This window comes from Ailuropoda melanoleuca, chromosome 4 (assembly GCF_002007445.2).
Source record: "Ailuropoda melanoleuca isolate Jingjing chromosome 4, ASM200744v2, whole genome shotgun sequence".
NCBI lineage: Eukaryota > Metazoa > Chordata > Mammalia > Carnivora > Ursidae > Ailuropoda > Ailuropoda melanoleuca.
The window spans coordinates 57,570,642-57,598,526 of NC_048221.1; the positions used below are offsets into that span (position 1 = coordinate 57,570,642).

The window sequence follows — 27,885 nt, forward strand, 5'->3', positions numbered from 1 at the left end:
TAGATTTTGACCACACCTCTTTTACCCAACTTTATTGACAACTAAATTATTTCACAAAAGTTGTTCACAAACATCCTTTCACTTAATCCTCAAACCCTTTGAGGTAGGCATTATGTCAACATTTGACTGACAGAAAAACTGAGGCCTAGAGACTGACTTAACATCACATAGCTAGTAAGAGAAAGAGCCAGGACCTAAACCTCGGTCTTCTAATTCCAAATCTAGTACTCTTCTTAAGTTGTCCTCAAACAACAGACTCTTGCCCACTCAACTCCATGTCTGACATGTCTCCATCATACAGTCAATAGAGACTTTTTGTGATGCTATTTTTAAAATGTACAATATACACATTTTCAGAAACAATGTCCATTTTTTAATACAAAGGTATTTCTGCTATCATTTACAACTACATTTACACCTCATAAGCTTCTTCAGAGTCTTCAAGTGCTCTAAGGTCCCTTTTCAGAGTCATAACAAATGGTCTGGGACATATAGTATTCCTTAACTAGAATTTGGTTTATGTTTTTGTAGTCTTGAAAGTCTAGATTAACATGCAAATCACTTGTCTATAAAAGGGTCAATCATGAATTTTTTCCTTGCAAGGACCATATACTGCCATTTGTCTAACAGTTACTTAGGTAATGACACTAGATTTTCTGAATCTCTGTCTTGGACTCATTGGCATTTTCGAGCCAAGAGAATTCCTCCATGGTATGGATTTCTTGTTGAAGATGAAGGTTTGAAGTCTGAGAGAATTCTTTTTCAGACTCATCACATTCACAAAGTTTTCCGTCTGTATGAATTTTCTGATGTACAGTAAGGTTTTTTCTCTGCCTAAAAACTTTACTACAATCATTACATCCATACGGTTTCTCCCCCGTATGGATTCTCTGGTGGCCAACTAAATTCCTCTTAGAAGTAAAAGATTTTCTACACTTCTCACACTCATATGGTTTTTCCCCAGTGTGCATCCTCTGATGTACAACAAGGTTTTTATTCTGACTGAAGTCTTTTCCACACTCATTACATTTATAAGGCTTCTCTCCAGTATGGATTCGTTGATGTACCATAAGATTTCTACTAGAAGTAAGAACTTTTCTACATATATGACACTCATAGGTTTTTTCCCCACTGTGAATTCTTTGATGTTCAATAAGGTTTCTGTTGTAGGTAAAGCCTTTCCCACACTCAGTACATGCATAGGGCTTCTCACCAGTGTGGATTCTCTGATGGGCTATAAGGTTTGAGCGGTAACTGAAGACTTTCCCACAGTCACTGCATTTATAAGATTTTTCCCTTGTGTGAATCCGCTGATGTCCAATGAGGCTTTTCTTCAAAATGAAGCATTTACCACACTCATTACACTCATAGGGTTTCTCACCACTGTGGATTCTCTTATGTTCAATGAGGTTTCTGTTAGAACTGAAAGCTCTTCCACACTCACTGCATTCAAAGGGCTTTTCTCCGGTGTGAATTCTCCGATGTACAAGCAGGCTTGAATTATAACTAAAAGCCTTCCCACAATCCTCACATTTGTAGGATTTCTCCTGTGTATGTAGTTTCTGATGGACCATGAAACTTTTGCTCATGATGAAAGTCTTCCCACACTCTCGACATTCATAGGGCTTCTCCCCATTGTGTAGTCTCTCATGGTCAATGAGGTTTCTGTTAGAACCAAAGACCTTGCCACAGTCTTTACATTCATAGAGATTCTCTCCAGTATGGAACCTCTGATGTAAAATGAGGCTCTTCTTTAGAATAAAAACTTTCCCACACTCATTACATTCATAAGGTTTCTCTCCATTGTGGAGTCTCTGATGGTCAAAAAGGTAAGCACTCTGAGTGAAGGCTTTCCCACATTCAGTACATTTATATGGCTTCTCTCTGCTATGCATCCTTTTATGGTCAATGAGGTTTGACTTTGAATTGAAAATCTTCCCACATTTTTTGCAACCAAAAGTCTTCTTTTCTGTGTGTACTCTCTGGTGTAAGAGGAGGCTTTTGCTTCGAATGAAAACTTTTCCACATTCTTTACATTTGTAGGGGTTCTCCGCACTGTGGAGCCGCTGATGGTCAACAAGGTAAGTGGTCTGAGCAAAGGTTTTTCCACATTCATCACATTTATAGGGTTTTTCCCCAGAGTGGATTCTCTGGTGCAGAATGAGGCTCTTCTTCAGAATGAAAGCTTTCTGACACTTGTTACATTTATAAGGTTCTTCCCCTTTGTGGAGTCTCTGATGGTCAATGAGATAAGCATTCTGAGAGAAAACTTTCCCACATTCATTACATTTATAAGGTCTTTCCCCAGAATGGCGCCTTAGATGTATAATAAGGCCTGAATGCCTATAGAAGCCCTTTCCACACTCCTTACATTTGTAAGGCTTCTCCCCAGTGTGGATTCTCTGATGGTTTAGAAGGTAAGCACTTTGAGAGAAGGCTTTCCCACATTCATTACATTTATAAGGTTTTTCCCCAGAATGGTTCCGTAAATGCATTAGAAGGCTTGAGCGCTGAATAAAGCCTTTTCCACACTCCTTACATTTATGAGGTTTCTCACCAGTGTGGATTCTCCGATGGTTTATAAGATGGGAGATTTTATTGAAATGTTTACAACATATATCACATTTATAAAACTTCTTTCCTTCAGTACCTATTAAACTTTCTGAAAGAGCTGAACCTAAAGTCAAGCTTTCTCCAAATTCCTTCCACTTTTGGCCTTGTTTTTCTGGTAGAGTCCTTTTCTTCTTATCTCTTTCACAGATGGAAACTTTCTTTAGGGTATCTCTTTCCCCGGTTTTAGTTCTCCAATGACTTGCCAAAACTTGCCATTCATATGTTTCCTTGAAATCAGGGGTCTGAGGAACACCTCCCTGAAGTCTTCTGGATGTTCCTTTCTGAGAATCAGCTCTTTGAGAAATGCTTGGCTTTGGTGTCACCTCCTCATTCTCAGTCATGGTCTCCCACTCTGGTAAAAGGAATTAAAAATGCAAATGTTACCATGTCCCTGTGTTAGTAAGAATAAGATCTTCAAATGACTTTAAAACAAGCCAGTAGGGTACACTTTTATATGAATACAAAAAGAAGACGCTTTGCATTAAATCAAAGTACAAAGCAAAATACTACACTCACAAGGTTGTGCTTTAACACAGAACTCACTTGGACACTTCTAAGCTCTTTGTCTTCAGGGAGCAGATGGAAAAATATAAATGATGTTGAATAAACAGATGCAAGGAAGAACCAGAGAGAGAACATGGGATCATGTGTAGGTGGTTTAGACATGAGGCTCAGGAAGAAACAACGCAACAGGCTTATAAAGAATTCTCTCTCTATTTTCTTCTTGCTAGGAAGATGGGAACTCAAACAGAGAGAAAATATACCTCAGGACCCTAAAGGAATCTTTAGTTCTTGAAGAGTCAAGTGCATAAACATTTTTTAATTACTTGAAAGCAAGTAACCTACAGGGAAAAAATCCACTAAAAAGCAACTTAATGCTTAGAATTCATCTGTAACTCCCACTAGTGCTTTTAAAATTGAGAAATGGAAAACATCAGGACTCAGATTCAATTAAATATAAAAAGGAAGAGGGGCCCCTGGGTGGCTCAGTTGGTTAAGCACCTGACTTGATTTCGGCTCAGGTCGTGATCTCAGGGTCATGAGACTGAGCCCCACATCAGGCTCCACACTCACCAGGGAGTCTGCTTGTCCCTCTCCCTTCACCTGCTTGCTCACTCTCTCTCAAATAAATAAATGAAATCTTAAGGGAAAAAACCACTTCATGGGGCGCCTGGGTGGCGCAGTCGTTAAGCGTCTGCCTTCGGCTCAGGGCGTGATCCCAGGGTTCTGGGATCGAGCCCCGCATCAGGCTCCTCGGCTGGAAGCCTGCTTCTTCCTCTCCCACTCCCCCTGCTTGTGCTCCCTCTCTCCCTGGCTCTCTCTCTCCCTGGCTCTCTCTCTCTCTGTCAAATAAATAAATAAAATCTTTAAAAAAAAAAGAAAAAAGAAAAAAAACCACTTCATATATATATATGAAAATATATATGAAATACAGAATGAAAAAAAAACATAGAAGAGACATTTTAAAAACATAATACATCTATAAAATGATGTGGCTGAACTAGTAAACTGCCAGTCCCTTTCTACTCCAACACTCTCAAATATTGTAAAATGTGAAATTATCTTTTTGAAAATGTTTTGGCAACTTACTTTCACCATCCAAATGTAAGGAGAAATTATGAACTTGTTCCCCAAGTGATCTAGTAAGTAAAATAATGTGAATAATACTGATATTATCTTCTATTAGAGGATAACAATACTGTTCTTCTACTCAAATACAGAGAAAAGACATAGGAAAGAAATAGCTATTTTATTTCATTATAAATTTAATTTATATGAGAGGGTGAGGACAGAAAATACCTAATAAATGTCAATTTGAACTACATTCTTAGGTTAGGTTTACATATCTAAACTGCCCCTTTCTCCAGGATTCAGGCAGTACTGCCAATCACACTGTTTCACCTGACAATAGGGATGGGCATGTGTCCTATCCAATTAGTACTCCAGTTTCCTCGTCCACAGTGACTGGATGAAGGAGTGGTTTCAAAGTGTAAGCAGGATGCTGATTTCAGGAAGGTTCTCTTTAAGGAAGCAGAAGTGTTTTAAAGAAGTAGAAGTGCTTTTAAGAAGTGGAAGTGTTGCAAGTGGTTAATTGAGATGAAAAACGGTTAAGAAATTAGCAATTCTTGGGGCACCTGGCTGGCTCAGTCATAGAGCATGCAACTCTTGATCTTGGGGATTGTGAGTTCAAGTCTCACACTTGGCATAGGGTTTACTTAAAACAAAAAACAAAAACAGAAAGACAGAAGAAATGTCTTAAAATATATATTCAGTATTCTAAATGTCTTGAAAGGAAAAAAAAATGATTAAAATTCTTAAAAAAAGAGGGCGCCTGGGTGGCTCAGTCAGTTTAGTGTCTGCCTTCAGCTCAGGTCATGATCCCAGGGTCCTGGGATCGAGTCCCACATTGGACTCCCCGCTCAGTGGGGAGTCTGCTTCTCCCTCTCCCTCTGCCCCTCCCCCCTGCTTGTGCTTTCTCTCTCCTTGTCTCTAATAAATAAAATCTTTAAAAATAAAATTCTTAAAAACAGAGAAATCAGCAATTCTTGTATACACAGTCATTAGCTGGTTAAACTATTTTAACCAATTTTAGTATAGAAATCAGACAGTGTGTAAGCCTGTTGAACTTTAGCAGACTTCATAGAAAAATGTCAGATTGATAGAGGAAGCTGGTTACTTTCTGCAATCTTTAATGAAGCCTGCAAGAAACAAACAGGCTTCCCTACTTCCAACCCTCCCCTCTTCTTTAACCCATCTCCATTCCATTGCCAATTATCTTTCCAATAGGTAAATTTGATCATGTCACTCACCTGCTCAAAACAAATGATTCTTCACTGCCCAGAGGATAAAGCACAGGTAACCAGCATAGCCCAAGAGATGCCCTCACCCGCTGTCTGCCTATCTTTCTGGTTTCAATTCTTGCCAGCACTCCTGATGCCCCTAGACTCTAGGCAGAGAGAACTACATGCAGATGCCCAAACATGTCATGTTTTTGCTTGCTTTTCTATCACTGTCCATGCTCTCTTCTCTTCCTGAATTGTTGTTCCTCTTCCCAATTCACTACAAGCCCAATACCTACGCCCTTAAAAATAAGCCCCAAAGTCACCGCCTTAGACATTACCAAATATTACAGAAATAAAAAGGATTCTACGGGTATACTAGAAATGATTCTGCGCAAATAAATTGGACAATTTAAGATGAAATGGGCAAATTCCTAGAAGGACGTAAATTACTAAAACTGACTCAAGAAGTAATAGAAAATCTGAATAGATCACTAAAAAATAAAGAAACTGAGTCAGTAATCAAAAAACCACCCACAAAGAAAAGCCCAGGCCCAGAGTGCTTCACTGAGGAATTCTACCAAATATTAGAAGACTTAAGACCAATTTTTCACAAACTCTTCCAATAAACAGAAGAGCTGGGAACACTTTACGATTCACTCTATGAGACCAGTATTACCTTGATACCAAAACCAGACAAAGACGTCACAAAAAAATAAAAAAGAAATCTACAAATAGATCTTCCGAATACAGACATACAAATCCTCAACAAAATACTAGCCAACATAATCCAGCAAAACATGAAAAAAAAATTAAATGCCATGACTAAGTGAGATTTATCACAGGAATGCAATCTGGCACAATATTGGAAAATCAGTTAATGTAATACACCGTATCGATGTAATGAAGGACACAAATCACATAATTATCTCAATAGACGCAGAAAAAGTATCTGGTAAAATCCAATACCCTTCATGAATAACACACTTCACAAAGTAGGAATAAAAGAGGAACTTCTTCATTGTGATAGAGGAGACCTACCAAACAATCCAAATCTAACATCATAATTAACGGTGAACAATTTTGATGCCTTCTCTCTAAGAACTCTTAACAAGAAAAAGATTTCTGTTCTTGCCACTTCTATGCAACAGACTGCAGGTTTCAGCCAGGGCAATTAGGCAATAGAAGGAAAGAAAAGTCATCCAGATTGAAAAGTTAGAAGTAAAACTACCTCTATTTGCAGATGACAAGATCTTATATGTAGAAAATCCTAAAAAATCTACCAAAAAACTGCTAAAACTAAGTTAAGTACAGCAAGGTTGCAGGATACAAGATCAATAAACAAAAAACAGTGGGATTTCTACACAATAGCACTTAACAATCCTAAACGGAGACTAAGAAATAACAGCATAAAAAAGAATAAAAGACTTAGGAATAAATTTTAGAAAGAAGCACAAAACTTATGCTCTGAAAACTACGAAACACTGCTGAATGAAGTTAAAGACTAAACAAATGCATGGACGGTACTGGAGGAGATAATGCTAAGTGAAATAAGTCAAGCAGAGAAAGACAATTATCATATGGTTTCTCTCATCTATGGAACATAAGAACTAGGATGATCAGTAGGGGAAGAAAGGGATAAAGAAAGGGGTGGTAATCAGAAGGGGGAATGAAACATGAGAGACTACGGACTATGAGAAGCAAACTGAAGACTTCAGAGGGGAGGGGGTGGGGGAATGGGATAGACTGGTGATGGGTAGTAGGGAGGGCACGTATTGCATGGTGCACTGGGTGTTATACGCAATTAATGAAGCATCGAACTTTGCATCGGAATCCGGGGATGTACTGTATGGTGACTAACATAATAATAAAATAAAAATAAATAAAAATAAAAAAATAAAGACTAAATAAATGAAAACATATCTCATGTTCATGGATTGGAAGATTTAATACTGTTAAAATGGCAATAATCCCCACATCGATCTACAAATGCAGTGCAATCATCCCTATCATAAATCCCCTGGCTTCTTCACAGAAATTGACAAGTTAATCCTAAAATCGATATGGAAACTCAACAAGCCTAGAGTAGCTAAAGCAATATTGAAAAAGAACACAAATGAGGGGTTCACACTTCCCAATTTTAAAATGTTCTTCAAAGCAACAGTAATAAGACAGGATTCCACTGACATAAGGATAGATATATAATCAAAGGAACAGAACTGAGAGTCCAGAAATATGCCTCCACATTTATGGTTAACTGATTCTCAAAAGGATACCAAAACAATTCAATGAGGGAAACATGCTGCTAAGATAATGGAATGGTGCTGAGACATGATGCTGAGACATGGAAAGAATGAAGTTGGACCCTTATTTATACTATATACAAAAATTAACTCAAAATGGATCAAAGAACTAAACACAAGAACTAAAACTATAAAACTCTCAGAAGAAAACACACACATAAATCTCCATGACTTTGAATTAGGCAGTAGTTTGGTAGATATGACAGCAAAGCACAAGCAACAAAAGAAAAGATAAATTGAAATTCATCAAAATTAGTAACTTCTGCGCTTCAAGGGATATAACTGAGAAAGTGAAAAGACACTCACAGAATGGGAGAAAATACTTCAAAATCCCATATCTGATAAGGTATTTGTATCTAAAATATATAAACTCCTACAATAAAAAGACAACCCAATTAAAGTATAGGCAAAGAATCTGAAAAGACACTTCTTCGAAGACACACAGCCAATAAGCACATGAAAAGTTGCACAACATCTTTAGTCATCAGGGAAATGCAAATGAAAACCACAATCAGTTATCTTTTCAGATCCACCAGGATGGCTATAATCAGAAAGATCATAAATTATTAAATTATTAAAGATTGTAAATGCTGGGGAAGATCTGGAGAAACTGTGGGGTGCCTGGGTGGCTCAGTCAGTTAAGATCTGACTTCAGCTCAGGTCATGATCCCAGAGTCCCAGGATAGAGCCCTGCATCATGCTCCCCACTCAGCAGGGAGTCTGCTTCTCCCTCTGACCCTCCCCCTTCTTGTGCTCTCTCTCTCTCTCTCTCTCTCAAATAAATAACATCTTAAAAAAATCTGAAAAAATGAAACCCTTATATACTACTGGTGAAAGCATAAAATGGTGCAGCAACTTTGAACAGTCTGTCAGCTCCTCATACGATTAAACATAGAGTTACCACATGACCCAGTGTTTTATATGGATGGATGTTTTTGTGATTTGTCTTGCATAACCAACCACCTAGACCTGCATATACGCAGGCAGGCTACAGAATGTTGTTTGTGAGACTGAGGTTATGTGAATAACCTTTGGAGCCTCATTACTTAAAATATATTATCTGGCCTCCAGGTCAGACTGGCCCTTCTGGATGCCAAGAGTTATAAATCCTGCCTCACATCCCCTCCACCTACACATGGGGCTGGCTCCCCAGAATGTAACCTGGGAGGGGAGGCAAACACAAATAACCCAGGCTCCTTGAAAATATAAAAACATGATAACACAGAAATGCAGCTCACCCCAAACTGCACATAGATGAACAAATGTTTAACTCCAGACCCCATCATCTGCCCTATAAACATGGCCCTTATGGGAATCGTCAGTTGGAAGTCTCACCTGAGGGGAGGATGCTCTGCCCAAGCCTCTCAATCTGGACTCCAGCCAGGCTGTCTCCACCGGGCTTCCCCACTTAATGAGTTAGATGTTGTGTACCTGATTTGATGTAGCTTTGTCTTATTCTCATTTACTGCTTACTATTGCTCTCATTTATCTGTAGATTCCTTTCCTCCTCTGTTTCTACTAGATTTCTATAATAATAAAGTTTTCTTTCTTTTCAGAAACCAAAATACAGCTGTTATGAATCTTTTCACAGAACACCCAGCTATTCCACTCCCTGGCATATATCCAAGAGAAATGAAAGCATACATCCACACAAAAACTTGTGCACAAATATTCACAGCAGTTTTATTTATATAGCTCAAACACGGAAACAAAATTTTTAAATGTCCACCAACTGATGAATCAATAAAATGTGATATATATACACACAAAAGAATATTATTCAGCATTAAAAGAAATAAAGTATTAATACATGCCACAATACGGATGAACCTTGAGAACATTATGCTCACTAAAAGCAGTCACAAAGACCACATACTGTATGATTCCATTTATATAAAATGTCCATAGACTAGGCAAATCTAAAGAGATGGAAAGCAGATTAATGGTTGCCTAAGGCTGGGTTGGAGGGGCAGCTGGGTGAAATGAATGTGACTGCTATATGGTACACAAGGCTTCTTTTTGGGGTGATAAACTGTTCTAAAATTAATTGTGGTGATAGTCACACAGTTCTGTGTATTACTAACAACCACTATACTGTAACCTTTTAATGGGTGAATTATAAGGTATATGAATTATATCTCAATAAAACTGTTACTAAAATAAAAAGTCACCCCCACTGTACATTTTTCCCTTAGCCACCCAACCCTGCCCTCACTTTCCTAGACCTACAATCCCAAGCTCCTATGGGCTCCCACACTTGTGCACACTTTTATTACACAGCATTTGTCATACTGTATTGTAATTATTAGTATAAATGTCTACCACTCCAACTTAAATGTTTGAAGGCGGGGGATAAGCTTAACATATGGGAAGTAGTCAGTATTTCCTGAATTTCCTTCAAGTTCTATTCCAATCCCTTTAAAAAACGTATACAAATCTTTTACATACTGAAACTGTGTGTGCAAGCCATCTGACAATCTGCTTTCCTACCAAATAGTTTATCAATGCATGGAAACTGACAGCACAGAATTGTCATATTTGATAGTGTCAGAGCGTAACTCCAAGTCAAACACCATGGTTTGCTTAGTACTTTCTCTATCTCAGGGAATTAGGCTATGCCCAACTTTTAGCTATTATAAATACTTTCCTGGTACTATCCTTAGACATTTACTTATTTTCCTCTTTCTGAACCATTTCCTTAAGGTATAATGCTCAAATGAAAATCACTAGGTCAAAGGACATAAACCTCTGGGTATCTGTTTGCTAAAGTCCCAACAACATTGCAGTTGAAGCATATCTTATTTGCTTTTTTTTTTTTTAAGATTTTATTTATTTATTCGACAGAGATAGAGACAGCCAGCGAGAGAGGGAACACAAGCAGGGGGAGTGGGAGAGGAAGAAGCAGGCTCATAGCGGAGGAGCCTGATGTGGGGCTCGATCCCATAACGCTGGGATCATGCCCTGAGCCAAAGGCAGACGCTTAACCGCTGTGCCACCCAGGCAGGCCAGCATATCTTATTTCTTAAAATTGATTCAAATTTCTCTTTCCTCAAAGAGATAGACTAAATAAGCAATTCCATTTTCTTCATTCTCTCTCTCTCTCTCTTTTTTTTTAGTTTAACGCTTAGATCCAACTAGAATTTATTTTGGCTAATAGCATAAGTTATATGGATCCATGGTGAGTGTTATTTATAAAATTAACCAACTTACTCATAAAACATATATTTAAATTCTTAGAAAAATTGGCTTATTGAGTAAATAGCATTACAACTACTAAAAGTTACTTGGGTTAAAAAACAAAGAAACACACATCTCCAAAGGCAAGAGAAACAAAAAAAAAATGAACTTGTGGGACTTCATCAAGATAAAAGGCTTCTGCACTGCCAAGGGAAACAGTCAAAAAAACTAAGAGGCAGCCCACAGAATGGGAGAATATATTTGCAAATGACACTACAGATAAAAGATTAGTATCCAAGATCTACAAAGAACTTCTCAAACTCAATACACGAGATACAAATAATCAAATAAAAAAATGGGCAGAAGATATGAACAGACACTTTTCCAATGAAGACATACAAATGGCTGGCTAACAGACACATGAAAAAATGTTCAAAATCATTAGCCATCAGGGAAATTCAAATCAAAACCACACTAAGATACCACCTTACACCAGTTAGAATGGCAAAAATTGATAAGGCAAGAAACAACAATTGCTGGAGAGGATGTGGGGAAAGAGGATCCCTCCTATATTGTTGGTGGGAATGCATGTTGGTACAGTCACTCTGGAAAACAGTGTGGAGGTCCCTTAAAAAGTTAAAAATTGAGCTACCCTATGACCCAGCCATTGCACTACTGGGTATTTACCCCATAGATACAGACATAGTGAAGAGAAGGGCCATATGCACCCCAATGTTCATAGCAGCTCTGTCCACAATAGCTAAATCATGGAAAGACCCAAGATGCCCTTCAACAGACGACTGGATTAAGAAGTTGTGGTCCATACATACAATGGAATATTATTCAGCTATCAAAAAGAACGATTTCTCAACATGTGCTGCAACATGGACAGCACTGGGGAAGATAATGCTTAGTGAAATAAGTCAAGCAGAGAAAGACAATTATCATATGGTTTCTCTCATCTATGGAACATAAGAACTAGGAAGATCAATAGGAGAAGAAAGGGATAAAGAAAGGGGGGGAATCAGAAGAGGGAATGAAGCATGAGAGACTAGGGACTCTGAGAAACAAACTGAGGGCTTCGGAGGGGAGGGGGTGGGGGAATGGGATAGGCTGCTGATGGGTATTAAGGAGGGCACGTATTGCATGGTGCACTGGGTGTTACACGCAACTAATGAATCATCGAACTTTACATTAAAAACCAGGGATGTACTGTATGGTGACTAACACAATAAAAAAATATTAAAAAAAAAAAAAGATGATGTGAAGGCTTGAAAAAAAATGTTAAAGAAAATATTAACGAGAATACAGAATCTCTATGGACGGAAATGAGAGTGAATCGCGCAGAAATTAAAAATGCTATGAATCCAATGCAGTCAAAACCAGATGCTCTGAAGGCCAGGATTAATGAGGCAGAAGAACGAATTAGTGAATTGGAGGATGGAATGGTAGAAGAGAAAGTTAAAACAGAAAACTGGCTCAAAAAAATCCAAACTCAAGAATGTAGATTACAGGAGATTACTGAGTCAATGAAACATTCCAATGTCAGAATTATGGGCATCTCCGAGGGGGTGGAGAAAGAGAGAGGTCTAGAAGAGATATTTGAAAAAACTGTAGCTGAAAACTTCCCTAATCTGCAAAGGAAGCAAGCATTCATGTCCAAGGGACAGAGAGGACCCCTCCCAAGCTCAACCACAGGAAACCTACACCACATCACGTCATAGTGCAATTTGCAAATATTAGATCCAAGGATACAGTATTGAAAGCGGCCAGGGTGAAAAGATTTTTCATGTACAGAGGTAAAAATATCAGAATAACGTCAGACCTGTCTACACAGACCTGGCAAGAGAGGAAGGGTTGGCAGGGTATTTTTTAAGCTCTATCCTAGAAGAACATGCAGCCAAGGATCCTTTATTCAGCAAGGCTGTCATTCAGAATTGATGGAGAGATAAGGACCTTCCAGGATCGGCAGAAACTGACCAAATTCGTAACCACCAAACCAGCCCTACAGGAGATATTAAGTAGGGTTCTATAAAAGTAAAAAGGCCCCAAGAGTGATACAGAACAGAAAGTTACAATCTATAGAAACAAAGACTTTACAGGCAACATGGCATCATTAAAATCATATCCCTCAATAATCACTCTCAATGTGAATGGTCTAAATGCTCCCATAAAATGCCACGGGGTTGCAGATTGGATAAAAAGACAAGACCCATCCATTTGCTGTCTACAAGAGACTCATTTTGACCTAAAGATACATCTAGACTGAAAGTGAAGGGATGGAGAACCATTTTTCATGCCAATGGACCTCAAAAGAAAGCTGGGGTACCAATTCTCATATCAGAAAGATTAGATTTTAAACTAAAGACTGTAGTTAGAGATACAGAAGGACACTATATTATTCTTAAAGGATGTATCCAACAAGTGGATATGACAATTATAAATATCTAAGCCCCCAACAGGGGAGCAGCTAGATACACAAGCCAACACTTAACCAGAATCAAGAGACATATAGATAAAAATACGTTAATAGTAGGGGACCTCAACACTCGACTCTCACAACAGACAGATCACCTAAGCAGAAAACCAACAAAGAAAGAAGAGATTTGAATGACGTACTCAACGAGCTGGACCTCATAGAGATATATAGAACACTACACCCCAGAACCAAAGAATACTCATTCTATTCTAATGCCCATGGAACATTCTCAAGAATAGACCATGTTCTGGGTCACAAAACAGGTCTCAACCAATACCAAAAGACTGAGATTATTCCCTGCATATTCTCAGACCACAATGCTTTGAAAATGGAACTCAATCACAAGGAAAAATTTGGAAGAAACTCAAACACATGGAGACTAAGAATCATCCTGCTCAGGAATGATTCGATAAACTAGGAAATCAAAAATCAATTTAAACAATTTATGGAGACCAACGAGAATGAAAACACAACAGTCCAAAACCTATGGGATACTGCAAAGGCAGTCCTAAGGGGTAAATACATAGCCATCCAAGCCTCACTCAAAAGAATAGAATGATGTAAAATGCAGTTTTTATATTCTCCCCTCAAGAAGCTGGAGCTGGAACAGAAGAACAGGCCTAACCCACGCACGAGAAAGCAGCTGGTCAAGATTAGAGCAGAGATCAGTGAATTAGAAACCAGGAGCACAGTAGAGCAGATCAACAGAACTAGAAGCTGATTCTTTGAAAGAATAAGTAAGATCGATAAGCCACTGGCCAGACTTATTCAAAAGAATACAGAAAGGACCCAAATTAATAAAATTATGAATGAAAGGGGAGAGGTCACAACCAACACCAATGAAATAGGAAGGATCTTTAGAAACTTTTATCAACAACTTTATGCCAATAAATTAAGCAACCTGGAAGAAATGGATGCCTTCCTGGAAACCTATAAACCACCAAGACTGAAACAGGAAGAAACTGATTATTTAAACAAACCGATTAATTATGAAGAGATTGAAGCAGTGATCAAAAACCTCCCCAAAAACAAGAGTCCAGGGCCTGACAGATTCCCCAGGGAATTCTACCAAACATTGAAAGGAGAACTAATACCTATTCTCCTGAAGCTGCTTCAGAAAATTGAAACAGAAGGAAAACTACCAAAATCATTCTATGAGGCCAGTATTACCTTGATCCCCAAACCAGAAAAAGACCCCATCAAAAAGGAGAATTACAGACCATTTCCCTAATGAATATGGACGCCAAAATCCTCAACAAGATCCTTGCTAATAGAATCCAACAGTACATTAAAAGGATTATCCATCATGACCAAGTGGGATTCATACCTGGGAGGCAAGGGTGGTTCAACATTCGCAAATCTATCACTGTCTCAGATTTCATCCAGACGGAAAGAAGCAAAAATCATATGATCCTCTCAATAGATGCAGAAAAAGCATTTGACAAAATACAGCATCCTTTCCTGATTAAAACCCTTCAGAGTGTAGGAATAGAGGGCACATTCCTCAATCTCATAAAAACCATCTCTGAAAAGCCTATAGCAAATATCATTCTCAATGGGGAAAAGCTGGAAGCCTTTCCCTTAAGATCAGGAACACGACAGGGATGCCCACTCTCGCCATTATTATTCAACATAGTACTAGAAGTCCTTGTAAGAGCAGTCAGACAACAAAAAGGGATAAAAGGTATCCAAATCGGCAAAGAAGTCAAACTGTCTCTCTTCACAGATGACATGATGCTCTATATGGAAAACCCGAAAGAATCCACTCCCAAACTGCTAGAACTTATAGAGCAATTCAGTAATGTGGCAGGATAAAAAATCAATGCTCAGAAATCAGTTGCATTTCTATACACGAACAATGAGACTGAAGAAAGACAAATTAGGAAATCCATTCCATTTACAATAGCACCAAAAATCATACGTTATCTTGGAATTAACTTAACCAGAGACGTAAAGGATCTATATTCTAGAAACTATAAATCACTCTTGAAAGACATTGAAGAAGACACAGAAAGATGGAAAAATATTCCATGCTCATGGATCGCAAGAATTAACATAGTTAAAATGTCCATGCTACCCAGAGCAATCTACACTTTCAATGCCATCCCTATCAAAATACCAATGACATTTATCAAAGAACTGGAACAAATAGCCCTTAAATTTGTGTGGAACCAGAAAAGGCCCCAAATCACCAAGGAATTGTTGAAAAGGAAAAACAAAGCTGGGGGCCTCACAATGCTAGATTTCAAGGTATACTACAAAGCTGTGATCACAAAGATAGCACGGTACTGGCACAAAACAGACGCATAGACAAATGGAACAGAATAGAGAACCCAGAAATGGACCCTCAGCTCTGTGGGCATCTAATCTTTGACAAAGCAGGAAAAAACATCCAGTGGAAAAAAGACAGTCTCTTCAATACATGGTGCTGGGAAAACTGGACAGCTACATGCAAAAGAATGAAATGTGACCACTCTTTCACACCATACACGAGGATAAACTCCAAATGGATGAAAGACCTTGATGTGAGACAGGAATCCATCAAAATCCTAGAGGAGAACATAGGCAGCAAGCTCTTTGACCTTGGCCACAGCAACTTTTTTTATGACACATCTCCAAAGGCAAGAGAAACAAAAGAAAAAATGACCCTGTGGGACATCATCAAGATAAAAAGCTTCTGCACAGCCAAGAAAAGAGTCAAGAAAATGAAGAGCAGCCCACAGAATGGGAGAAGATATTTGCATATGACACCACTAATAAAACATTAGTATCCAAGATCTACACAGAACTTCTCAAACTCAATACATGGGAAAAATAATGAAATCAAAAAATGGGCAGAAAATATGAACAGACAGTTTTCCAATGAAGACATACAAATGGCTAACAGAGACATGAAAAAATGTTCACAATCATTAGCCATTAGGGAAATTCAAATCAAAACCACAATGAGACACCACCTTATTCCAGTTCGAATGGCAAAAATGGACAACGCAGGAAATAACAAATTTGGAGAGGATGTGGAGAAAGGGGAGCCTTCTTACATTGTTGGTGGGAATGGAAGTTGGTACAGCAACTTTGGAAAACAGGGTGGAGGTCCCTTAAAAAGTTAAAATTTGAGGTACCCTATGATCCAGCCATTGCACTACTGGGTATTTACCCCAAAGATACAGATGTAGTGAAGAGAACGGCCAAAGGCACCCCAATGTTCGTAGCAGCATTGTCCACTATAGCTAAATTGTGGGAGGAGCTGAGATGCCTCAACAGATGACTGGATTAAGAAGATGTGGTCCATATATACAATGGAATATTATTCAGCCATCAGAAAGAACGATTAGCCAACATTGGCAGTAACATGGACGGGACTGGAGGAGATTATGGTAAGTGAAATAAGTCAAGCAGAGAAAAACAATTATCATATGGTTTCACCCACTGATGGAACATAAGAAATAGCAGGAAGATCTCTAGGAGAAGGAAGGCAAGAATGAAGGGGGGTAAACAGAAGAGGAATGAACTATGAGAGACTGTGGACTATGGGAAACAAACCGAGGGCTTCAGAGGAGAGGGGGGCTGGGGGATTGGGAGAGACCAGTGATGGGTATTAAGGAGGTCATGTATTGCATGGTGCTTGGGTGTCATACGCAAATAATGAATCCTGGAACATTACATCAAAAACTAAGGATATACTGTATGGTGACTAACATAACATAATAAAAAATTATTATTAAAAAATGTAAAAAAATAATATAATAAAATCTACAGAATGTCCGGCCCACTATCAGCACATCTAAGATAGTAAAAGACTTATTCTCATTAAGTGTAAAAATTTACACTATAAATTGTTGTAAACCATAAAATAATAAGGTTGCAACATACCAAAAAAAGTCAGTATTTTCATGTACACTATAGTCAATTAGAAAACATCAGAAAAGATTCCAATTCCAAATAATCAACGTAACCTGAAATAATCAAGATCCAGATGAAAACAATTTTAAAACAGGCCTGTCACATAAAAGCAGTACTGAACAAATGGAAAGGCATGTAATGTTCTTGAATAGAAATTCAGTATCATAAAGCTGTCAATGTAAAGCATGACAGACAATGGAACAGTATGCAGCTATTTAAACTGAAACTATATATCTGTATTTCATTCCAAATTAGATCAGCGCATTAGTTGATTCCTCGATTTTTAATGTATACTTGTCCAAACAAAATCTTACCTTTTTATTCAAAGTCCAGCACAAAGCTACCTCCTTTATGGCCTTTCCTAATCTCAGGAATGGTACCGGTTGCTTTGTCCTCTTCATTTCCATCTTAAGAGGTGTATCACACTCTTATACTAATTATTTTACTCTGCCTTGTTTATTCTTTCTATGCTCATCTCCAAACCATGACAAGCCACTTAAGGGCAGAATCATTTCCATAGCTGCTATCACATGATAGATATTTCATGTTTGTTGGAAGCACAAATGGCTACTAAATATTTTTAAATATTCTTATTTTATTACTAGTCATAAAAATCCACTAGAGAATAAAGATAATACAACTTTAAAAAAATCATATCAGCAACAATTTAAAAGAATGGGATTACGCAGTACCAATAAAGGCAGAGCAAAAGGAGTGTTACATATTTCTCCATGAGGACAGAGATCACCAAGGAAAGCAATTTGGCAGTATGAGAAGAACCTTAAAACAATTCAAACGCTTAGGCCTAGTAATTGTACTTCTAAAAAAAAATGAGAAATAAAGAAAGACCTTAGGTACAGAGACAGACGATTATTACAGAAATTATCTAGAATAAGGAAATGGCTGAATTATGGCACAAATTATATAGCCAGTAAAAAAACAAACAAACAAACAAACAAACTCATACAGGAAAAAACAGAAAAGTAAAATGTCAAAATTTTGCTAGTAGTTGTCTACAAAGAGTAGGGTTAAGTTGTATTTTCTTCTTTATAATATTCTATGTTTTCCAAAGTAAGTATATACTACTTTCATAATCAGAAAACAAAACCTGATGAATTAAAGGAAAGAATGATGGGAAGAAAGAGTCCTTACCTAGGGAGGTCACATTTCCATAATTTTCCAACATCACATCCCAGTACAAAGCCCTCTGAATCGGGCCCAGGCACTCCCATTCCTCTGAAGTGAAGCATACTGATACCTCCTCAAACATCACCAACTCCTGAAATAACAAGTATGTGTGAGATTATCCATGCCCAGGAGCTCCTCTATTGAAAAGTTCCTTTCACTTCTGGGAAAGGGCACATTATGAGGCCATGAGGCAAGCAAGGGCTATCAGAGAGACATAAGGAAACCCCACATAAAGTCTACCTTCCAGTCGCAAGAACTGTGATTTACAGCTAGGAAGTGACTGGGCCCCAAAGACCAGGATGATAGAAGACACCTCAGCCACAGTTTGGTAGTGCAGAAAGGGCCTTAGGAAGGAAAGAGAACGCAAACCTACCTGGGGTTGGGCTGTCAGGAGCATGAGGGCCATTAATTGATTTCTTGGGTTCTCTTCCTGGGAAAGGGCAGAAGCTTCACAGGTAGGAGAATCTGGGGAAGGAGCATAAGCTGCATGTGAAATTACTGCTGTTCCTGACCATTAATCCAAGTCCCGTTTCTTCTATAAACAAGGAATTCAGAAAGACCCAGAACTTCCAGGACTAGACAATGATGGCTATAAAATGACTTACAAACCTCTTCTGAGTGACACCCATGTACAGGACTGGAATAATAAAAGAACAGCAATAAGAATGGATAAAAGGTCACAGGGGCCCAGGAAAGGATAGGTGAGGTGAGGTAATAACAGAAGAACTTGGTAGCATAAGGGTTTCACATACAAGACAGGAGAGGAGGCAACTAACTACAAGTTGGGGGAGGAGCCATAACAAAGATCCTGTGAAAGTCCAAAGCCAGGATCACTAAGTACCATGCGGAGGATCCTGGAGACTGAACATCACTGGGTCAGTAAAAGGATTTTGGCAAATTTCGGTCGCTAAGTGGCTGCCAATGGGTGCATGAGGAACTGCTGTTCCTGGAGTGCTCATCCCTTCCTGAAGAATGTCCTGGTCCTGAATAAGAACTGGAACCTAGGAACAAGCAAAACAAAATAAGCTGACTCTTCTTGTATCTTCAGAAAACAGACTCACCTAACCATCATGGACCTCTTTCTGCCCACAATCTAGAACTGTGAGATCACAGACCCACCTCAAGCACGGAGCATCAAAACAGCAGTAAAGCTTTGCCTTGAGAACAATGGAGCTGGCCCTCTAGCCTCACTCAGAGGGTGACCGCTCCCACTGAGACTGAACAGAACGGTGGAAACAGAAGCGAGATCTGGGTGCGGGCTAAGGAGGGAATGGGAAGTAACAAGCAATAATTAGGAGTATGGGTTTTAGCTTCAGACCAGTCTTAGATCAGACTTGGGTTCAATACACTCTTCTACTTATTTACCCCTTTATTATCCCTCCCTGCTCCAACAGAAGGAACACCAGAATCTAGACACATGGTTTTGCTGCTATCTAGATATCTGACATAAGGCAATCCAGTGAATCTTTCTCTGCCTCCACTTTCCTATCTCTCAAATAAGGATGGATCAGTGCCTAGTAATGAAATACACAGCTCTAAAATTCTTCATTTGTATGATTAAAATAAACAAGCCCATTCTTAGTGCCACTCCCAAGTTTAAGTTATGTTTCAGACTTCTTATATACAAAAATTTCTAGTGTACTACAGACTGACAGAGATCTCACGCACACTAGGAAATATATCAAGATTCCAATTTAATGGTCAAGGATATAAAATCTTTCCAGAAGTAAATATCTCAACCCAATCCCTTGGCCCACAGAATCCCCAGTAGGGGCACACAGGGGGAGGTCCTGCCAGATTTAGAAAGCTTCATTCTTGCTGTCCCACTGCCTTTTACACCCCAAGCTTACACCATCATTCCTAACAAACCTCTACAAAGAATGCATATGCTTCTATTTAAGGGAACACTTAGAAACATTATGCTCTTCAGGTTATTCAAGCAAACTCTGCAGTAGCAAGCATCATCCAGAGGGATAAAGTGAAGTCAATGCCTTTTTGCTAATTCTCAGTTAGGCCCATAAATCCTTTTCTCTGCAGACAGTCTATGATCTCAAATAGCTCATGAACCTGCTGTAAAAAGCATTAGGGTTTCTAATGAGCTATTAATTGTTTATAAAAATTACAGGATCACCCTCCAGCCCAGCCTGCCCTGCCTGAATTTTCTCCTTCCTTCCACCCCAAATCTCTCCCCTTGCCCTTTCTCACTTTTAGTGCTGGTCCATCGAGGTCTTTCTGTAGCTCCTCTACCAGGGCCACGGCCTCCTCACCACTCCCAGGGCGATGAATCTGCACCCAGGTCCGAATTTCCCCGGGCAGGATGCTCAGGAACTGCTCCAGGACCAGCAGCTCCAGGATCTGGGCCTTAGTACGTGCTTCTGGCCGCAGCCACCGACGACAGAGCTCCCGGAGCCGGCTCAGTGCCTCCTGAGGTCCAGATGTCTCATGGTAACGTAACTGTCTAAAGTGCAGGTGAGAGGTCTCCCAAACAGAGGAGCTGCTTCCTTGGAAGCTGGTTCCCCATTTCCAGGTATCATCCTTCCCTTTAACAAGACCCTCTTGTCTCAGAGCACTGTGGGCCCAATTTTCTCTTGTCATTGTTGTCCTTTAAGAAAGGCTCCTCTCCAGGCCCCTTCAATCCTTGCTTGACTTCTTCCTTAAAGCTTGGAGAACATCAGCTAGAAGACCTCAGGAAATCACTGATAAAGTTAACCCAAAGCAATAACAAGATTTCCAGACCCCAGTCAGTTTCCAGTGATGAAGAGAACCTCCCTGAATGCAAGGTTCTAGGTTTCGGGCAGTGCCTCTTCTGACAGAAGCCTAAGGGTCTAAGGACACAGACACTCATGCTACCCAGACCACTGCTGCAACCAAAGTCATGAAGTCCCTTTAGTCTTTATTCACAATGTCTCCTCCACCTAATTATAATAAATATTTACCACTCTAACAATGGACATCCTGGCTACTCCTGTGTGACCCTGAACAAGTTACCTCACTTCTGAGTCTGTTTCTTAACCTGAAGAATAGGGGTAATAATACTCCCACTGTATAGCCTTGTGTAAGCATTTGGCATTTACACAGATTTCAAGTTTTGAACAGTGCCTGGTATATGGACTCAAATGTTAGTTATTATCTTTCTATAACTACAACTCTTTCCTATGATCTGTACAGTCAACAAGTAAGGTCTTAATCCTGATACACCTGAGATAAAATCCTAACACCTTCACAATTAACAAAGAAAGGCTGAGCTAAGTTAGCATTACTGTACACACTTTGAATTCTCTGAAAATTGTTCATTACGTCAATATATTTAGATAAATTTGACTTTCATTATATAAAACTTAGGCTTGCGGCTCTCTAAAAATCTTTTTTTTAGAAATAACATTTATTTTTCTTATTACAAAACATAAAATTTGTAAAATCAGAAAAGACAAAACTAGAGAATAATCACGGCTATTGTTCTGTTCCATGTTCCTCTGATCATCTGCACCAATTGGGATCACAAGATTGGAACCAACAGTATATCTCTGTAACTTGCTTTTCACATGTTATCTTGTAAACATGTATTATATAACCCTCAACATTACTTTAAGAGCATATGAGCCCATTCACGCTTAAGTGAAATTATTTATAATTTCCTCCTATTATAAAGTAGGCCACAATGACTATCCTTGCTAATGAACTTTTGGTTACATCTCTGCTTATTTTTTCAGGAAAAATTCCCAGAAAAAAAAAATTGTTGGGCTGGAAGGTACAAATAGTTTTAAGCTTTTGAGATTATAACAGTTACATCATTGTCAATGACATATGAAAGCACCCTCACTAATTTTATTTAACACTTGGACCCTTACAGAGCATGTTTATAACTAAGCAGAGGAGGCAGAAATGTAAACACAATTTTGATATAGTATATAAATAAAATTTATAGGAGGTCATATAAGCACAGAAAGAATTCATAAAAGGTTATTTTGGATTGGACTTTAAAGAAAAATAAGACCATTGGAGTATTAGGCAAGCCATTCCAGGAAGAAAGAACTGTATTTTCAAAAGCATGGGAACAGTAGCACATACAGCTCTATTAGAAATGTACTTAGGAAGGAGGGAAGGAAGGAGGGAGGGAAGGAAGGAAGGAAGGAAGGAAGGAAGGAAGGAAGGAAGGAAGGAAGGAATATGCTTTGCAAACCAGAGAAGGAGGTAAACTCTGGAGGCAAGGCTGTAGGAGTAGAGTCAAGAGGTAAACAGAAGTCAAATTCTACTGGCCCTGAAAAGGCAGAACAAGAGGGTGTGATCATGTACTGTATGTGATACGCAACCACTAGAGATTTTACTTTATATTTTTCCTTGTTATTTTTTTAAATAGGTAATACTCGTTCAAAATTTTAAATTATAAAATGCATACTGTGTAAAGCTTCCTTCTCCCCATTAGTTTCTTATGTATCTTTCCAGCTATTTATGTGTATACAATTAAGTATAATAAATATTGTTTTGTATTTCCTTTTTTTCACAAATGGTAGAACACCAGGAATCTTTCACTGTGTCTTCCTTTTCCCAATTAACAATGTATCTTAGGGTCGCCTGGCTGGCTCAGTCAGTGCAGCATGGGACTCTTGATGTCAGGGTTGTGAATTTGAGCCCCACATTGGGTGTAGAGATTACTTAAAAATAAAATCTTAAAAAAAAAAAAAAAGAAGGTATCTTAGAAATCTTTCCTGTCACACATAGCCCCTCCTGTGTTTTTACTGATGCACGGTATCATTATACAGGTGAATCATAATTTATTTACCTACTCTATCACAGATGGGCAGTTTTCAATCTTTTCTTATGAAAAATAATATTATCATTAAAAACTCTGAGCACACATCAATTTGCATGTGTGTAGGCATATACATGAAAAGTTCCTCAAAGAACAGCTGGATCAAAATTTATGTGACCTTATAATTTTTTTTTAGATTTTATTCATTTATATTATAGAGAGAGAGGGAGCAAGCACAAGCAGGGGGAGGAGAAGGGAGAGGGAGAAGCTTACCAGGGAGCCTGACATGGGGCTCAATCCCAGGACCCTGGGATCGTGACCTGAGCCAAGGGCAGACACCCAACCGACTGAGCCACCCACGTACCCTGTGACTTTATCATTTTGATATTGCCAATTAGTCCTTCTTTGGGCCTGGACTAATTTACAGTTTATACTCTAAGCATGAGCAGTATGGGAGTGCCTTTCTCCTCACTCCTTTACCAAATCTAACTTGCATTTTAAGTGAGTGAATGTATTTTTAAAAGTCATTTATAGTTTATTTTCTGTTACCTATCATATCTTTTGTGCATGTTTCTATTGGAATGTTTGGTTTTATTAATGTGTACACACTCTTTACATTATAAGAAAATTAGTCCTTTGTTACAATGGGAGTGGCAAATTTTTCCTTTTCTTGTGTCTTTGCCATACACTTCATGTGACTTAGCTTGTATTTGTTTTGCCACGCAACCAATCTTTTTCTTAATGCTCTAGGTTCTGCGTCATAGTTAGAAAGGCCTTTCCCACTCTGAGCATGAATGAAGTATTAACTAACAGGATCAAAAATCTATCTGGGAGGAATGATGGGGGAGGGAGGACTAGATCTCAGGAAGGCCAGTAAAGTTTTTACAATGGTCTAAACAAATGATTAAGTTCTAAACTAAGTAGCACTAAGGATAACATAATTGAGAAAAACTGAGCAGTTCTTGGTAACTGATCTGGGGGTGATGGAAAGGAACTTTCTAAAAGGGTTTCTATCCCACCTTCACAGACAGAAAGACTCAATATTGTCAAAGTGCCAGTTCTTCCCTACTTTATCAATAGTTCAGTGCAACTCCAACGAAAACCTCAGCCAGTTATCTTGTGGATACCAACAAACTCATTCTGCAGTTTACAGTAGAGGCAAAAGGCCCAGAATAGCCAGCACGACACTCAAGGAGAAGAACAAAGCTGAAGAACTGACACCACACATGAAGAGTTATGACAAAACTACAGTAATCATGATAGTGTGGTACTGGAGAAAAATAAATTAATGGAACAGAATGCAGAGCCCAGAAATAGATGCACACAAATAAAACTGTTATTTGATAAAAGAGCAAAGGCAATACAGTGGAACAAAGCCTTTTTGGCAAATGGTGCCAAGATAACTGGACATCCACATGTAAAAAAAGAACCTAGACACAAATCCGACACCCTTCATAAAAATTAACTCAAAATGGATCTCAATGTGAAATGAAAACTATAAAATCCCTAGAAGATAAAAGAGGGGAAAACTTAAATGATTTTGGGTATGGTGATGACTTTTTAGATACAACACAAAAGGTGTGATACATGAAAAAAATAGTAAGCTGGAATTTGATAAAATTTAAAAACTTCTGCTTTGCGAAAGACAATATCAAGAGAATGAGAAGACAAGCCACAGGCTGAGAAAAATATTTACAAAAGACATACATATCTGATAAAGAACTGAACTCTTAAAACTCAACAATAAGAAAACAAACAACTCAATTTAAAAAAATGGCCCAAAGACCTTAATAGATACCTCACCAAAGAAGATATACAGATTCTAAACAAGAACATGAAGAGATGCTCCCTGTCATATTTCATCAGGGAAATGCAAGTTAAAACAATAAGATACCACTACACACCTATTACGATAGCCAAAATCCAGAATACACCAAAACACATCCAGACAACACCAAATACTGGTGAGGATGTGAAGAAACAGGAACTCTCATTCAGTACCAGCGGGAATGAAAAATGGTACAGCCAACTTTGGAAGACAGTTTGGCAGTTTCTTGCAAAACTAAACATACTCTTTACCATACAATCTGGCAATCGTGCTCCTTGGTATTTATTAAAAGGATTTAAAAACATATGTCCATACAAAAACCGGGGCACAGATGTTTATAGGAACATTATACATAACTGCCAAAACCTAGAAGCAACCAAGATGTCCTTCAGTAGGTGAATGGATCAACTGTGGTCCATCCCACCAATGGAGTATTATTCAGCACTAAAAAGAAAAGAGCCGTCAAGCCATGAAAAGATACAGAGGAATCTTAAAATGCCTATTGCTAAGTGAAAGAAGCCAATCTGAAAAGACTATATATTATACAATTCCAACTACATGGCATTCTGGAAAAGGTAAAACGTTGGGGTTGATCAAAAGGTCAACAGCTGCCAGGGGCTGGGAGGAGAGAGGGATGAATAGGCAGAGCAAAGAGGATTTTTAGGACAGTGAAACCACTCTGTGCGATACTATAATGGTGGCTACATTCTATATGTCATTTTACATTTGTCCAAACCCACAGGATGTATAAAACCAAGAGTAAACCCTAATGTAATGACTATGGAATTTGGGTGATTATGACGTGTCAATGTAAGTTCACTGATTTTAACAAATGTACCAGTCTGGTGGGGGATGTTATTAGTGAGGAAAGCTATGCATGAATGGGGGTAGAATGTGTTTTCTGCTCAATTTTGGTATGAAACTAAAACTGCTCTAAAGAATAAAGTTTATTTTGAGATAAACAAAACTTGGGGGAAAAGGATTTTTACAGTAAATTATTAGAATTCTATTTACTCTTACTCCACAGATACAAATAAATCTTAAAACATACAGTTTGCTTGCTTCTCACGAAAGGCTTGTGAGCTATAATATAGACTGGTGATGGGTATTAAGGAGGGCACATATTGCATGATGCACTGGGTGTTATACGCAACTAATGAATCATCGAACTTGGCATCAGAAACCAGGGATGTACTGTATGGTGACTAACATAATATAATTTAAAAAACATTAAAAAAAAAAAGAAAAAAGAAAAGAAGGCTCAGAGGAGCTAAGCAGTTCAAGGCCACTAGACTGGTTAAGTCGTGGGAGCAAATTCTGAAATCATGGAATCGAATTTCAAAAGTCCAAAATACTTCCATCTAAAGATTTCTGAGAGCCAAACAACATTCATTCTAAAGCAATAGTTTCCAAATGCCAGTTCATTATAAAGATTTAGTCTGGCAAACTGTAAAACGAAAAATACAGTAACTGTACACAGTCACTGATAGAGGTTGGCAATGACCTTTCTTGCAAAGAACGGCATTTATTCTGAGTTTACAGTGTCAGTACCTGGCGTTAAAATACATTCCCTGAAGTAATTGTGGCATGGGTGGTCTAAGTTTGCTTTTTAAATACCATTATAATACAAAATTAAAAGATGGAAATTATTCCATCCCTACCAAAAAACAAAACAAACAAACAAAAAGTCTCTGGGAGTCTGGTTGCCACCAGTCTAGGTCTCAAGCTGTCTCTACCAGCCTCAGAAGACTGAGGAAAAGCAGAAAGGCCTGGATACTGAGGCAGCTGTCCTCATTGTCTGACTCGAGCACCACAGACACACACGGACTCAGATGTGCTGTCCTCACCACCTTCCCCAGGCCGGCATCTGCCCAAGCCGAGGCCAGGGCGTCCACGCCAGCACAGAGCTGAGCAGGGACCGTGCTAGGGGTCAGGGCCGGAGGCGGGCTGGCGAGAGTTGCGCAGCCCTACGGAGCTTAAGCCCCTACCCCGGGCCGCCCTCCGCGCCTGCCCACCCGACCGGAGCCCATCCCGCTCACCGGGGATTCCCGCTGCGCCTCCGGCTTTGGGTACCGTCGCCTGGGCGTCAGGGACGCCCAGAGATGACACGGAACCGCACGCGAAGGCAGCCAAGGTTCAGAATAATGGCTGACCTGTGGGTACCGCTACTTCCGGTTGCTCAGCAACCCCTCCCATTGCTGGCTCTCTGGGAAGCCACATCTCTATGATTCCTTGTGTTCGCCAGAGGAGGCGAGAACTGCAGAGCTTCTGGGCCCCTGGTTTTCATTTCTCCCACAGAACTGGTGGGATTTGTTGCATTCCAGACTTGAAGGATGCATAGGTGCATAACATGGCCCGGGCCCTCAGGACGCTTGTTACCTCCTAAATGAGTTGTATCTACTATATTAGCTTGTACAACCTGGACTTCTACATAGCCGGTCATGGCTCATGAGTGCGCTATGCTTGGGAGAGGTCCTTAAGCGGTAGTTCTGAAATCAATCTAGCATCTCCTAGCCTTAGAAGTGGTTGGGGGGCGCCTGGGTGGCACGGCGGTTAAGCGTCTGCCTTCGGCTCAGGGCGTGATCCCGGCGTTATGGGATCGAGCCCCCACATCAGGCTCTTCTGCTATGAGCCTGCTTCTTCCTCTCCCACTCCCCCTGCCTGTGTTCCCTCTCTCGCTGGCTGTCTCTATCTCTGTCGAATAAAANGGCGAAAAAAAAAAAAAAAAAAAAAAAAAAGGTGGTTGGGAAGCCGAACAAAATGTAACTGAGGCCCTTCCCAATCCAAGAGATTGTACAGATACTTCTTTTTGGGGTACTGGAAAATAATGGAAGTAGTTATTACACAGGTGAAGGGATCCTTTC

At 39.2% G+C, this 27,885-nt stretch overlaps 2 protein-coding genes across 7 annotated transcripts in view; both read right to left on the bottom strand.

Annotated features, from left to right (window-relative positions):
• Nucleotides 1–27,170, bottom strand: part of ZNF35 (zinc finger protein 35) — a 41,989-nt gene extending 14,819 nt beyond the window's left edge. For both annotated transcript variants that reach the window (XM_011217776.3, XM_011217774.3), the window contains exon 1: nt 27,061–27,170. The gene's annotated coding sequence lies outside the window, so the exon portion shown is untranslated. The remainder of the gene's footprint in view (nt 1–27,060) is intronic.
• Nucleotides 1–27,187, bottom strand: LOC100469977 (zinc finger protein 197). 5 transcript variants are annotated; one of them, XM_019793675.2, is made up of 6 exons: nt 27,061–27,187; nt 20,649–21,127; nt 19,285–19,444; nt 18,817–18,908; nt 18,408–18,534; nt 1–2,965 (listed from the first exon to the last, which is right to left on the bottom strand). In XM_019793675.2, exons 2-6 carry the CDS (start codon nt 21,036–21,038, stop codon nt 648–650), a joined length of 3,087 nt encoding a protein of 1,028 aa, XP_019649234.1. In that variant the 5' UTR covers nt 21,039–21,127; nt 27,061–27,187; the 3' UTR covers nt 1–647. The 5 variants fall into 5 exon arrangements, with proteins under 5 accessions (XP_019649234.1, XP_019649232.1, XP_034514780.1 ...); XM_019793673.2 differs by having other exon boundaries at nt 20,649–21,139; XM_034658889.1 differs by having other exon boundaries at nt 20,649–21,103; nt 27,061–27,185.
• Between the last annotated feature and the right edge of the window lie 698 nt (nt 27,188–27,885).